The sequence below is a fragment of the Equus przewalskii genome, chromosome 10 (genome assembly GCF_037783145.1).
Source record: "Equus przewalskii isolate Varuska chromosome 10, EquPr2, whole genome shotgun sequence".
Taxonomy (NCBI): Eukaryota; Metazoa; Chordata; class Mammalia; order Perissodactyla; family Equidae; genus Equus; species Equus przewalskii.
In genome coordinates, this window is record NC_091840.1 from 40,252,219 (window position 1) to 40,266,421 (window position 14,203).

Below are 14,203 nucleotides of genomic sequence, written 5' to 3' on the forward strand. Positions count from 1 at the left end.
GACAGGGGATCAGTCTTTGCCAGGGGCTAGGCGGAAGCGACTGCTAATGTGGATGGGGTTTCTTTTTGGGGTGATGAAATGTTCTCAAATTAGATACTGATGATAGTTGCACAACTTTGGGAATATATTAAACACCTCTGAATTGTACCCTTTAAACAGGTGAATTTTATGGTGTGTGAACTCTATCTCAAGTTTTAAAAAGAAACAGAAAAGTAAGAGACATTGGAGAAACTTTCAAGCTTTGTTGTTGTAAAGGGGAACAGAAGAATGGGGACAAGAAGGTAACTCTTTCAGATTGCAGGAATTACAATATGTTTGTATAGAAAGATCCAGGAGAGGAAAAAAAAGTTGATGATGCAGGGGTTGGGGGCGTGGGAGATTGCTGGAGGATGTAGATGAGGGGCTGGACTCCAGTGCTGAAGTAACAGGGCTGCCTTGTGTAGATTCCCTGTAGTAACGGGAGAAGGTACAACAGACACATCCAAATACAGGTGGGCGGTGCATATAGTGTGGGGGCTTGAGGAAGTTCTCTTCCAAGTGCCTTCCTTCAGACAGCTCAGTCTGTTTTCCTGGAGCATCGTGCTTACAGGCTCCTCTCTCTACACATGCCTTCAAAGAAAGCAAACTGGCCTCAAAGAAAATAAACAAGGAAGCAAGCAAACCAATCCCAATCATCTACCCCAGTTGCTTTTTAAAATAAATTCCACTCCAAACTGGTCATTCTTTTACTCTGAATTCTTTCAATGATGTTATTTATTTCTACGTTATTTTAAACTCTTTCTTAGATTTTATTATTGAAGAGTAATACTTGCACAAATAAAATTCAAAAGGTACAGAAAGCAAATCTCTCTCCTTCCTCTGTCCCTAGTCCTCCTCGAGGCCAGTTACTTTTATATCCTCTGAGATAATTTATGTATATGAAAGCGTATGTACATTTGCATATATATCCCTCATCAATTTTTTAAACCACAAATGGTATCCAAACTTACTCACTGCTCTGCATCTTGCTGTTTTCACTGAATATATATCTTGGAGACTGTTTCGTATCAGTACATATAGCACTGACTCATTCTTTTTCATAACTGCAATGATGTGACAGTTTTAAAATATGTTCACAAAGTCTTGATATTCCCTCCTTCAAGAAGTGGAACTTGATTCTCTTCCCTTTAAGTGTGGGCTGGACTTAGTGATTCACTCCTAATAGAATATGACAGAAACAATGTGTGTCCTCTTGGACCAGGTCATAAAAGGAGAACAGCTTCCTCCTTGTTCTCTATCTCTTTGATCACTTGCTCTTGGGTGAAGCGAGCTGCCATGTCACTCAGGCAGCCCTATGGGGAGAGGCCCATGTGGTGAGGAACTGAGGCCTCCTGCCAAGAGCGATGTGAGTGAGCCGTCTTGGAAAGAGATCCTCAAGCCCTAGTCAAGCCTCCAGATGACTACAACCTAATTAGAGATCCTCACCCAGAACCACTCAACCAAACTGCTCCCAAATTTCTGACCCACCAAAACTGTGAGATAACAAATACACGCGTTTAAGACAAATGTGTTCAATCTCCATCATCCCATTTCAATATGAAAAGTCTCTTGCCAGCCATAAAGCATTATCATGAATATAAAGTATAATGCTTTCTTGTCCTATTGTCTCTCCCCATCTTTCCAACGGTGATCAGCATACCTCTGAACCTGCTCAAACCACGTTGCTCTGCAGTAAGATGGTGTGGTATGTGGGGCTTTGAACCAGATCTGTGATGGCCCATCTCTTGTGTTCTCAGGTGATGATTTCCCCTAGAGCAGTTAGTATTTTCATCAGTGCTTCCACCAGCAATTCTCTGGGTCAGTGTGAGAGCCATACAATTTTAAGTTTTTAAAATGTTTCCACTTTGTTCAGAAAGTGAAGTCAGCTAAGAAACAAATCCGACTCTTGGGCTTTCCTGCCTCTGCTCCTGATCTGGGCAGGCCTCCCTGCAGTGCAGAGAGGACCTGTCAAGTGTACTCTGAGGATGAAGATGAAAAAAAGAATCTAGTCTTTTCCCTGGAGTGGGAAAGCAGCTAATAGCCTTCAGATATTTTGAGATGAAACTGTTACCATGGGAATGTTTCCATATCTCTCCCTTATTAATGATGGGTAGAAACAATGAACAGTACAGCACTCAGAATTCTAGAAATAAAGGAAACAAGGAAAGGAAAATGAGGATGGAAGAACAGGTCCCAAAGAAAGGATTGATTAGTTGAGTCAAAACTGTGTCCTGGCTGCATTCCAGAATGGGGGGAGTTCATAGGTCAGCAGTTTTTCTCCAAGGGTCAGGGTTCCCATAAAGGCTGGATGTGGGTGATCCTAAGGTGGGTGGAGGGTGATTCTTCAGCAATGCTGTCAAGGGGGCTAAGTTGCTCTTTCCTTCTGGGGCTTTGTGTGGTGGGGACAGGAAATGGGAAATGAAAACTGGAGACCTAACAAATCCTGATGCTTCTTAAACTTTTCCATCTCTGTCCTGACAAGAGGTCAAAGTGTTTGAGATCCCTCCATCCCCAGGGCCTCAGATGGTACCCTGAAAGCAGAAGCATGCTGGCGTATAGACATTTTCATCTTGCAACCCAGAACTGCCTATGCTGTACTGCCCTCTACAAGGGTTCAGGAATCATTTCCTAACCAAGAAGGGACCACTGCCTTGCCCTCCACCCTAAACTACCCACTGCTGGAAGCACATGCCAGCTGGGCTCCTGTTTCTCCAGGACCTTGAAAAGTCAAAGGACAGATGACTCACTGATGACCAAAATAGGTTATCTTTTGTGACAGGCATTTTACGCTGATCTCTTATAACCCCATACTCTCTCAGAAGGATCTGTTGCTTTTTTTGTTGTTTCTATCTTTTGAGAAGGGGCTCCCTAATAGAGCCATCCTACCTACAAAATGAATGGGAATCCAATCTGCTAGCTGAGAATTTAAGAACTCACATTGTAAGCACCTCTTAAAGATGGCACAAAAAACAAAGAAACGGATTACCCCCCCAAGCACCCCTGTACATGTGAAATTGACCTAGGGTGAGACAGGATGCCAATGGATGGCTGCTCACCTAAATCCTTATCTGTCAATTCCCCCCTAGACCTACGTTTGCTTAGAGTGTCAGAATCTAGGGATTTCCTCTCTGTTCTTGAGATCTCCAGTTAAAATACAACTTCAGCAGCATTTGAACTGTTCCTTGGGGGGAGCAAGTGGAAGCTAATCCTCAGAGGAATGCAGCTTACGCACCAGAAACCATATTGGGCTGGATGAACAACCAGAGGACAGTGTCTTTCTTCTCTAAACAAGCAGCCAGTAAAGCAACACATACAGCTGTCCCTGTCTCTCACACCTTCTAGAACCAGAGATTGTCTCTTCTAAAATTCATGTTTCACAAAGAGAAAATCAGTTTAACAATTTGATCTAGCATAAACAGAAGCTCAGCAGAGAGTGCAGAGGGAACTCTAAGGATGGGTGCCTCCACTGGCATGGAAACTAGCCACAAGACACCCAAAGGTAAGCTTCCTTTACCGACTTCCCAGGTCCCCTGGTTCTGGGATCTCCATAGTCCTGGCCGCAGAAGGCAGGCTGTCTCTGGCAGGTGACATGCTCTCTCATTCCTTCTCCCTGACTGCTGGGCAGGCCAGGCCTCTTCACTGGGGCTTGGAAGGTCATTTCTGGTAAACAGTTAACTCTAACTCCCCAAATGTGAATTCTAAAATGTGGCAGAATCCTGATGGCAATGTAAGATGCTACATCTGCACTTGGCTTATAATCTGGTACAAGTTTCAGCTGCCACTTATACCTAACAGGTGAACACAGCTCTCACACCGCTTGAGATGAAGACCTATTTTGTTCCAAGTATGTTATTACACAGTATATTTTTCAAATTCAGCTGCTACTTTGACATTTCTACAGAAGTGTGTGTCTAAATTTTCACATACCACGCTGGAAGAAATTCCTCCGAAGCAGGGACTGCTGGTCTCCAGCCCCAGAAGTCTGAGGCACACAAGCACTTGAACTCCTTCAGCCTAAGTGAAGCTAACTACTTCTTACGGATGAATTGTTCCCCTTTGCTTGAATAACCGTTGCACTTTTCTAGTTCTTATCATTTCTCTACCTGCAGTAGACACTGATTTATATAATACCTCTCCCCAAAATCTTCTAATCATGGAAGTACCCCTACCCCCATAACTATTTCACCTTTATGTTTCTTAACACTCACCCCAGCACTTTATACACAGGAGCCTCCAAACACACGTTTCTGAACCAATGGATGAATGACCAAGCAGTGTGGAACCCCTCCTGATAAACTGAGTGCAGCAGCAGGAGAGATCGCTGAGCTCAGGCCAAGGAGCCTCGTTGACCAGGTAACTTGAAGAAAAGCTCAAAACCCAATTCTGAGGCCTACGACCACTGGATCCGAGTCCCTGCCATTCTGTAGTCGATTTTGCTGAGGCCTCTCCCAAAAGCTTGGTTGTCAGAGCCACCTCAGCAGGAAATATCTGGGTTTCCCTTTCGTTTTATTTCTTCACTCAGTCCAGTAAGCTGCAATGACTTCCATAGAGTTTTAAGGCAAATAGCCTCAAGTTTGCCTGTTCTTTCATTCATTCAAAAAATACTGAGCACCGACTACGTGCCAAGTCTTGTTCTAGGCCCTGAGTGTACAGTGGTGATTAAGACAGACAGGGCCCTACTCTCACAGAGCTCACAAGCAAGCAGTGAGGAGACACTCAACAAATGAAGGAACACACCAGAGGAAAAAAAAAAAAACACAGGTGGTGAGATGGTGAGAATTCAGGGTGATGTTAGAGTAAGTTTCTGTGAGCTTTTTTAGATTAGATGGTCTGGAAAGGTTCCTCTGTGGGGAGGTGACATTTAAACTGAGATGTGAATGACAAGAATGAGGCAGCTTTGCAAAAACCAGAGGAAAGAGCATTCCAAGCAGAGAACAGCCAGTGCAAAGGCTCTGAATGAGGCACATGATAGGTCTAGAAACACAATGAGGTCAGGAAGCAGCTCAGGGAGGCTTTACAAGGAGGGCAAGGAGTCTGGGTTTTAAGTGTGACAAGAAGACACTCAAAGAATTTAAGCACAGTCATGGCAAGATGGCTGCTGTAAAGAAAATGGATGTCAGAAGGAAAAGAACAGAAGTGGGAAACCAACAGTCAGGAAGTTAACATCCATTTAATCCAGGTGGGAAGTTGTGGTGGCCTGGACCACGTGGTAGCAGAGGAGAGGGAGATAAGTGGACAGATGGATGTTTTGGAAGTAGAGTCAACAAGACTTGTTGACAGATTACATGGGTGGGGAGAGCAGACGATAACTTCCCAATTTTTGCCTTAGGCAATTATGTAGATGGTGGTGCACTCTGCTAAAATGAGAAAACTGGGAATGGGGCAGTTAGTGCTGGATATTGAGGGCTCTTTTTAAGGTGCCTCAGATATCCAAAAGGAAACAACAGGCAAACTGGGAATAGCAGTGGATTTCTGGAATGAGGTCAGGACTGGTAATACTGATGTGGGAGTCACTGGAGGATTTAAAGTCGAGGAGCTGCTAGTACTGATGAGCTCTACCTGGTGCCAAGATCTTGGTTTCTCAACACCATTCTCCAACAAAAAGGACTAAGGGTTCCTTGCAGAAATGGTTGGGTCAGGACTAGGACAGGGAAAGTACAGGATGACGCCTGGGAAATACACAAGTACACAGGCGCCTGGAACATCGCCTGGGGCCAGAAAGTAAGGAGCGCTCAGAAAATAATGGGCACATGCTGAAAGGGCACATAAGCCACACTGAAGGAACTCCCAATGCCCAAATCTGGGATAACAACAGATGAGCAACAAAATAAACAATGAAAAGAATGGATTATGACCCACAGAGTAAATATCCATGAGTCCATACTGATGTACATAAATAATTGAATCAATAAATGAGGGAAAAGGCATTGTTCTCCCTTATAGCCCAATTCCAATTAATAAATGCAGAAGAAATGATAGAAGTAGAAAATATGGCAAATACCAAAGTAATAACTATTCTGGGCAAGATCAGTAATAGTCAAAATCACGAGATACCATTTCACACTCACTAGAATGCGTACAATAAAGACAGACAGAAAACAAGTGTTGACAAACTTGTGGAGAAACTAGAACCCTCATACACTGCTGGTGAGAATGTAAAATGTTGCAGCCACTTTGGAAAACATTTTGGCACTTCCTCAAAATATCAAACAGAGTTACCAAATGATCCAGCAATCCCATTCCAGGTATATGACCCAAGGGAAGTGAAAACAAATGTGCATACAAAAACTTGTACCCAAATGTTCGTAGGAGCATTATTCATACCAGCCGAAAAGTAGAAACAATACAAATGTCCATCAACTGATGAGTAAACAAAATGTGGTCTATACATACAATCGAACATTATTCAGCTCCTCCACCCAAAAAGAATGAAGTACTGATACATGCAACATGGATGAACCCTGAAAACATTATGCTCCATGAAAGAAGCCAGTCACAAAAGACCATATATTGTATGATTCCATTCATAAGAAATGTCCGGATAGGCAAATCCTATTATTATTTTTGCAACTTTAAAAATGTCTCAAATTATTTCAAAATAAAAAGCTAAACAATGAAATCAAGGTGTTCAATGAGCTCACCTAGAGACAGAGTACAGATAAAGAGGATAAGGAAACAAGACAGAACCTTGGGGTACTCTAACATTTTAGAGGTTAGCAGAGGTCGAACAGTCAGCAAGAGATTGAGAAAGAGAAAGTAACCAGCAAGATGGGAAATTCAGCTATGCCTCCTGCCAAGCCAATAGCAGTGAGGGACATTTTGTTGGCCCCAATACCCAAGACAGCTTAATCAAGACATTTCTCAGATACATGCAGAAAAAAAATTTGCTGTCACCTATGCCTCTCCAGCTCGCCCAGTTGCAGTGGTTCAGCTCTGCTCAAGTGCAGGGGATGAGGCTGGGCCAGCAGCAGGGGCTTGCCACCTAGTGGTGCTTGCTGTGGGGACACGGACCTCCTATTCTCCTGGGGAAAGAGGAAGGTGAAATACCCACCAGAGACGAATCGCAGTGAACGTGCACAAGAATCCTAACATTCACTTCATAGAGGGGGAAACAGAACCAGAAAAGTAATGTAATTTGCATAATGAATGTGGCAAAGTCAGGATTCAAGCTTGGGTCTTAGCTCTTAAATCCACACTTTTTCACTCCTCCACCCACAATCTAGTGAATTCCCAATACCACTAAGAGATCATTTAGTTTCCGGGGTTGCTAATCAGTGTTTCCAAAAGGGCTGCAGTGACTGAATAAAGTTGCTTCTCAAGAAAGGGTTGCATAAATCAAGAATATTAAGTTGGAGAGACAAGCAGATTGACATGCGTCCCCTGGGTACTTTAAGAGAAGGCGGGCATAGCAAAGATCCGGGACTCAGTCCACTGTCAGGAAGGCACAGCCAGGCAGGATGGAGACTGGTCAGCTACCCCAAGTTAACTTCCTCAGGGGCAGGGGAAAGGGCAATTTGCTGAGACTTGCCTAGCACACCATTTCCCTCCTTAAAACCTTTGTGGGCCGGCCCAGTGGCCTAGTGATTAAGTTCACACACTCTGCTTCAGTGGCCCACGTTTGTGGGTTCAGATCCTGAGCGCAGACCTACACCACTTATAAAGCCATGCTGTGGCAGCATCCCACATACAAAATAGAGGAAGATGGGCACAAATGTTAGCTCAGGGCCACTCCTCCTCAAACAAAAAGAGGAAGACTGGCAACAGGTGTTAGCTCAGTGCCAATCCTCCTCAGCAAAAACACCCCAAAAACCTTTTAATGGAATTTGTAGAGAGGGTAAAACAGAGGGTCTCTGGACAAAGCACAGGTGAGGACAGGGGTGCCACGCTGCTAACAGGGCGATGAGGTGGACAGAGCCCGCTGAACACCAAGGCTCACTCCTGGACCCTGGCAGCCTGGCCTTGACCCTCCTGAGACCTGAAGGATGAGGAGCTGGGAGGACGGAGCTTTAGAGAGAGGGAGGATATGCAAAGCACCCAACAGAGAGTGAGCAAGGTGCCTCTCAGAACGAAAGCAGATCGCTACGACTGGAGTGTGGTTGGAGGGAGGGCTGCAGATTTGGCTGCAAAGTTCTGGAGGCAGGTCTACAGGGCCTTGCCAACCACCTTAAGGTTTGAATTTTATAAGAGGAAAGGAAAGACATTAAAGAGTTTGTTCTTTTTTGACCAAAATTATGCTTACGCATAATTTTTGTTTTAAAAAAATTAACCACTGTTAACTTAGTTATCCAAACAGATTGCGACCTCTTTGAGGGCCAAGACTGTGTATTGAACTACTTCGACCCCCCCTCCCACAATGTCTACTGCAGTGGTTCTCAAATGTGGGCATGCATCAGAACTATGGGGCAGGGGTTTGTTAACACAGATTTTGCTGGGCCCCAACCTCCAAGTTTCTGATTCAATAGGTCTGGGGTGCGGCTTGAAAACTAGTCCTTACAAGTTCCCAGGTATTGTGACTACACTTTGAGAAGAAGGGGAAAAGTAAGAGATCTGAGAGGGAATCAGGAAAAAGAATAAGTGGATGTGTGAAGACACAATCAGCCACTTATGCTCTACAGTCTACAGAAGAGGCTGGGATGGAGGGGGCTGAAATGATAGAAATCCCAAAGGCAGATTAGAGAGCTGGGATAGAGGGGGCTGAAATGACAGAAATCCTAGAGGCAGATTAGAGAAGCAGAGATAAAACGGTTAAGTTAGTAACCAAACTTTATTCTAGAAGTTTTCCCCTCTATTTAAGTCTCTGTTCCAAGGCATTTTTCCATTTATAAATAAAAAGTGAAAGGTTTTTTTTTTTCAAAATTAACAATTTTGGAACAATTAAACAAAAATCATAAAGAATGCTTTTAAAAGAATAGTTATATTTTACTTCCTTCGATGATCTATATCTGAAATAAACATAACCACAGAGCCTGCATTCCTCTAAATAGACACCATCAATTACCTAGTGACAGCCACCAGAAGCGAAGGCAAAATGCCTTGGAGGAAGTGAAAGTCTTCCAGAAAATTTGCTTTGCCAACTTTAACCCTTTTTAGCAATAGAAATGTCAAACTTTTTAGTGTTTTTCCCCCCTTTTTTCCTTCTCTTTTTTCCTAAGCCAGGCTTTTAAAACTGAATGTACTGTGAATTTACCAAAGGTATAAAATCAAGTCAAGTCACTAAGGGCTGACACCTGCAGTGGCAGGAGTACTGAGCTGGAGTTAGGACACCTGGGTTCCAGTCCCAGCTCAGGTACAGACTAATAGTGTGGCTTCAGACAAGTCACTTCTACTTTTTGTGCTGTTTATGCTATGAGAGTATGCAGTTGGACAGATGACCTTTGTGGTCTATTTACGCTCTGAATTTTCACTTTAAAATCTAAAGAAATAAGAAGCATTATCACACTGTCATGGCACAAGGGGGTAGATTCTCCAGATAACTAGAGTCCAAACCAAACATTCTTGTGGGAGTCTCTCACCCTCCAGGTGTGCCAATTACACAAGTGGACAAAAACCAAAAACCAACATGGATGAAGTACCGAAAGAAGAGCTCCAGGCGAATGCTCAGAGGAAGCTGGAATTAATGTGAGCCCCAGCTTGGCCAGGGCACCATGTTCGGGTGAACACCACCATCAGTAAGAGTGGAACAAACCCAACACCTCCTGCAGGTCTGGCCTTAGTCTCCCTGCATACAAAACATGACTACAGCAGTTGTAAGTCCTTCCTAGTTATTATACTTTTTCAAATTCCAGAACAATCAGGCAAAACTTTTTAACCACTAGTAAATGCTGCTATGCATTTGCTACTGTAATTTCATCAGTTATCCCAGAGGTAGGTCAAATCCAGCCTGTTTTCGTACAGTCCGTGAACTAAGAATAGTTTCTACATTTTTAAATGGTTAAAAACATCAAATAAGAATGTTTTGTGACGTGAAAATTAAATTCACATTTCAGTGCCTACAAATAAAGTTTTATTGGAATGCAGTCATGCTCATTTGTTTACATATTGTCTACGGCTACTTTCTCACTATGATGGAGTAGCTGCAAAAGTCTCAAATATTTACTATCTGGCCCGTTACAGAAAAGTCTGTGACCCATGAGTTACACTACTGCATATATACCCATATCATTCTAATAATAAACACTTCCAAAGGCTATCTATTTATAAAAGACTCATATGTAAACTATGAATACGAAAATACTGAAAGAGAGTAAGTGTTCTTGTGGAATCCGGATTTTTAACCTATGAAGATAACACTGGCAATGCCTCCTTGTGTGCATGCATCCAACAAGCAGCTTTCAAACCCAGAGGGAAAGACAATCTCTCAATTTCACTGTCCAGCTTCTGTAACTGTCTGCACTAAAGGAGAAGATAAAATCTACAGAGCTGAACCCTATCATTGGAAAAAATCCAGCTAGGAATCAGAATGGCACTATGAAGTTCAGAAGTGTTTCCTAATGATGTCAAAATCTCACCCTCTAGTAAGGTGCCCACACTCTGAAGCACAAATAACTGGGACAAATGGTCTGACAAGGGCGAGTGTGCCATGGGAGCAAGGGGACCAAGTTTCTGAACTTGGGATGCACTAGAGAAATCTGAGGTACGTAACTGCGATCCTCACAGGTCAGAGGAATCCACAGAGCAGAGGGCCAGACGAGTTAACAGACATTTGCTCTCACTGATGGAGACTTTTGATAAACACAGTTAAAAGACGAGAATCATTTGCAAGCTGAGGGGAAGTGGGTTACTGGGACTATGAATCTGGGGATCAAGGTTTTGGAAAGGTCAGCCTACCTGCCTGGAGCATTCTCATACTGTAAACATCCTATAAATTTAGCATCTTGATGTATGTTTTCTCAATAACTACCTAGTCCAGAATCAGCTTCCTAAAACACATGGACTATTAAAAATTAAAGGATGATGTCAAATAAATAAATGTATCAACAAAAATTAGATCACATACTTATTTCTAAGATTTGCATATATATTTCAACAACGCTTTTATACTGACTTTTACTAAAACAAGTCAGACAAAAGGGGCATCAAAGCTAACATCAGTTGCATTCTTACGGCCTGTTCAGGAAGGATTTATGCTCTACACAGAGGTTGAGCACTTACCTTTATTTTCCCTCTGCTATTCATTATTCAGGTGCCTTCCCTCGGGTCAGAAAAGCTCTCATTTCATTCAGGACTAGCTCATCAGTATACTTCCTCTTTGGTGGCTTCCCCTGACAGGTGATGTACAGATATGCACAGATATCCAGTCCTCCTAGTTCTTCTTCCATAGGCCATTTCAGAGTGGTTACGTGCTTCCCAAACTCCTAACATAAGAGCCCACTCCTACTGTACCATTTAAAAGCTCCAACAATGCGGGACATTGCTCATTTTTCAGTCAGACATGAAAGAGAAATATGCAAATGGCAAGAAGCAAGAGACCCTTGATGTGCTAAGTAGGACTAAGTTACTACACTACGCCTTAGGCCTTCAAACCTTCCAGTGATGTTTCTTCACATGGCTGTCTCACCATTCATTAAAACATTGCAGCAAGCAGCCTCAGAATTGTCCATTTAAAAGATAATGCAATTGGGGCAAAGTGAAAGAGTTCCTTTTAATCCTCAGGTTGCTATTTTCCTCATTTTTCCTTACTACTCTTATAGCTTGCACCTTCTGAATAAATTGTAAAGCCAGAAGAAGCCTATTGCTGTATTTATTCACATATTTCCCTACATTAACTAGTCCCTAAGGTGGATGTGAAATAAAGAAAAATATCGGCATGTGCCCGTAGGTTAAAGAGGAGAAATCAGTGAGCACTCCCTCTGCTAACCAGCCTGCCTGGACTGACTGACAGTTGAGAAGGCTGCTGGGCTTGGCGAGAGAGATGTGCCAAGAGCAGGTGAGAAACAGGGCAGCTGCCAGTCTGTCTTCTTGTGAATCAGACACGTAAGCTTCAAATGAAAAGAGAGAAAATCTAAATATATAGACACACCACTTTTCACCTCTTGACAAGTTACCTTCTTTCCTCTGTTTCTCACAAACACAACAATCTATAAGGCAGATTCATTTAAAATAATATTTTCGTCTGAACAGCGAAGAACTAGGAAGGAAAGAACTTACTGTCATTAGAATCTGTATATCGACAGATTTATTTGGTAAATTGGAAAAATCTAAGAAAATAATGGCAATGAAGAGTCCCCAGATTTCTGCTTACTTATCATTTTCCTCAAATTTAGAATGAAAAAGTGGGGAGGGTGACAGGGAAGTGTGCAAGTAAATATGGCACATAACATTTTACAAGCTTATTGCTGGTAAGTTACGCTATTAGAGCTGCTCAAGGAGTACAATCTTATGAGAAAACGTCCCTCAGAACAGCAGAGGGGAAAAAGCCACGTTAAAAGAGAAAATAAACATGTAATCATTGCAGAAGCCACATTAGTTAGGTAGGTGTAGGGGAAAACAACCAGCCTGTTCTAAGAATGGACTTCCTCACAACTTTAAAATAGATTTCCTCATATATACAAATCATACTTGTCTTCTTTCCTAATGAGTACTATCTTTTTGTATAAAACATAATTTTCAAGGTAGAAAGATAGAAACCAGAGGATTTCACTCACATATGTACAGAAATATTTACTTTGTAAGACAAAAAACTCAAGATCACAGTATACAGTAGTTATTTATTTTAATACTTGAAAAGGTCGATGATGGAAAAAATAGGTTTATCATGAGAGTTTATATTGATTAGATTTATTTTACCATTTAAAAAAGTGCTGCTTCTAGGTTATCCTAGCCAGATATAGAACACTTCATGACACATGCAGCTACTGTAATGTACTATAATAAACACGGCCATTATAGACAGATTTACGCTTGGGAGGAAATTCAATAGTAGCAATGGTGACTGTTTATTTAAACTAAAAACATTGATAATATACAAATCTTTTTTCTCATTTAATTGAAAGGGCTATAAAATTCAACATACTGACCAAGGAAGCAACATAATCACTTAGGTCACGCCTCTGCTAATTGCCTTTAGTTTACTCTTTCCTTAAAGGAGAGACTCACGCTCAGCTATACAATTCTCTAGACTGCACAATGGCTTCAGGGCTGGCCTACCACAAGTGACTGAAGTTGTGTTGGTAAGCTGACACTGACTCGTTTTGTTTTTAAAAACGGAGAGAAAATGGCAAATTGTGCCTCATGTACTTAAAGAACCCAAGGATCATTCAGAGTAAATGAAATAAATAAGTGATCCATGGGTAAACACAATCTCTGCGCTGACGTAAACCTAGGAGAGTGAGCCAACTGAGCACTAACAATACCACGGAGAAACGTCTAGAGACATCATTTCTAGAACTCAGTTTGGGAGACCATGTCTTGCCTGAATATGTACATTATTTACAAAATATTCCCTTTTGGCCTCTGAAATTTAGCCATTTTAGTTTGGCTGTTAAGCTGTTTCCATATGCTAGCCAATACTGCAGTTATAACTATCATTAAAATACTCTTATGCATGAATTACAAATATTAATAAAGTAACTCTGCATGTATAAATATCTTAATATTTCTAGCAGAATTTAAAGCATTCAGAATGTACATAAAAGTATTTGTTTTTGGTAGGGTCAGTATTTTTGTATTTTTAATCATCGTTGTTTCAATAATGCTTTGTACATAGCAAAGCCCAAAACTGCAAAAACAGTAGCACCAAAACTTGCTCGAAGCCAAAACGTGGAGCTCTTGAGGTCAGCTTGTGTCACGTGCCTGTAGTCAGAAAATATAATTAATGTTTAAAACATGATTAGTATGAAAATACCAGCTATATTAACAGCCTACTTTTAGGGAAGTATTAGCACACTTGTCAGGCTAATTGCATACAGTAATGCTTACCAAAAACATTTATCAATAAAGTCACATGTACAATGCTTAGATAATCATTATCTTAAGTCAGAATGCAGACACTAATAAAGACAAATGTCTTTAAAATTAGCTACTATTTGAGAGTAAACAACATCTGAAATTTTATACATTTTCTTCACATGGGAAACGGAGAACTTAGACAAATCAACCTACCACTTTTTTAATACCACCACAGTCCTTCAAATGAGAGGTAACAGATATCTCACAATTTTGAGAGTCAATTTCATGGAACTTCATG

General features: G+C 41.7%; 1 protein-coding gene across 22 annotated transcripts in view; it reads right to left on the reverse strand.

Moving 5' to 3' along the window:
- Nucleotides 1-12,705: 12,705 nt before the first annotated feature.
- The window catches only part of RHOT1 (ras homolog family member T1), a 56,667-nt gene continuing 55,169 nt past the window's right edge, over nucleotides 12,706-14,203 (reverse strand). For 21 of the 22 annotated variants that reach the window (XR_011523532.1, XR_011523533.1, XM_070562594.1 and 18 more), the window contains one exon: nucleotides 12,706-13,809. Coding sequence is in view for 19 of the 22 variants with exons in the window: in XM_070562594.1 (XP_070418695.1) it covers nucleotides 13,692-13,809 (118 nt within the window). In the remaining 3 variants the exon portion in view is untranslated. The remainder of the gene's footprint in view (nucleotides 13,810-14,203) is intronic. The other variant, XR_011523531.1, reaches the window with a different exon arrangement.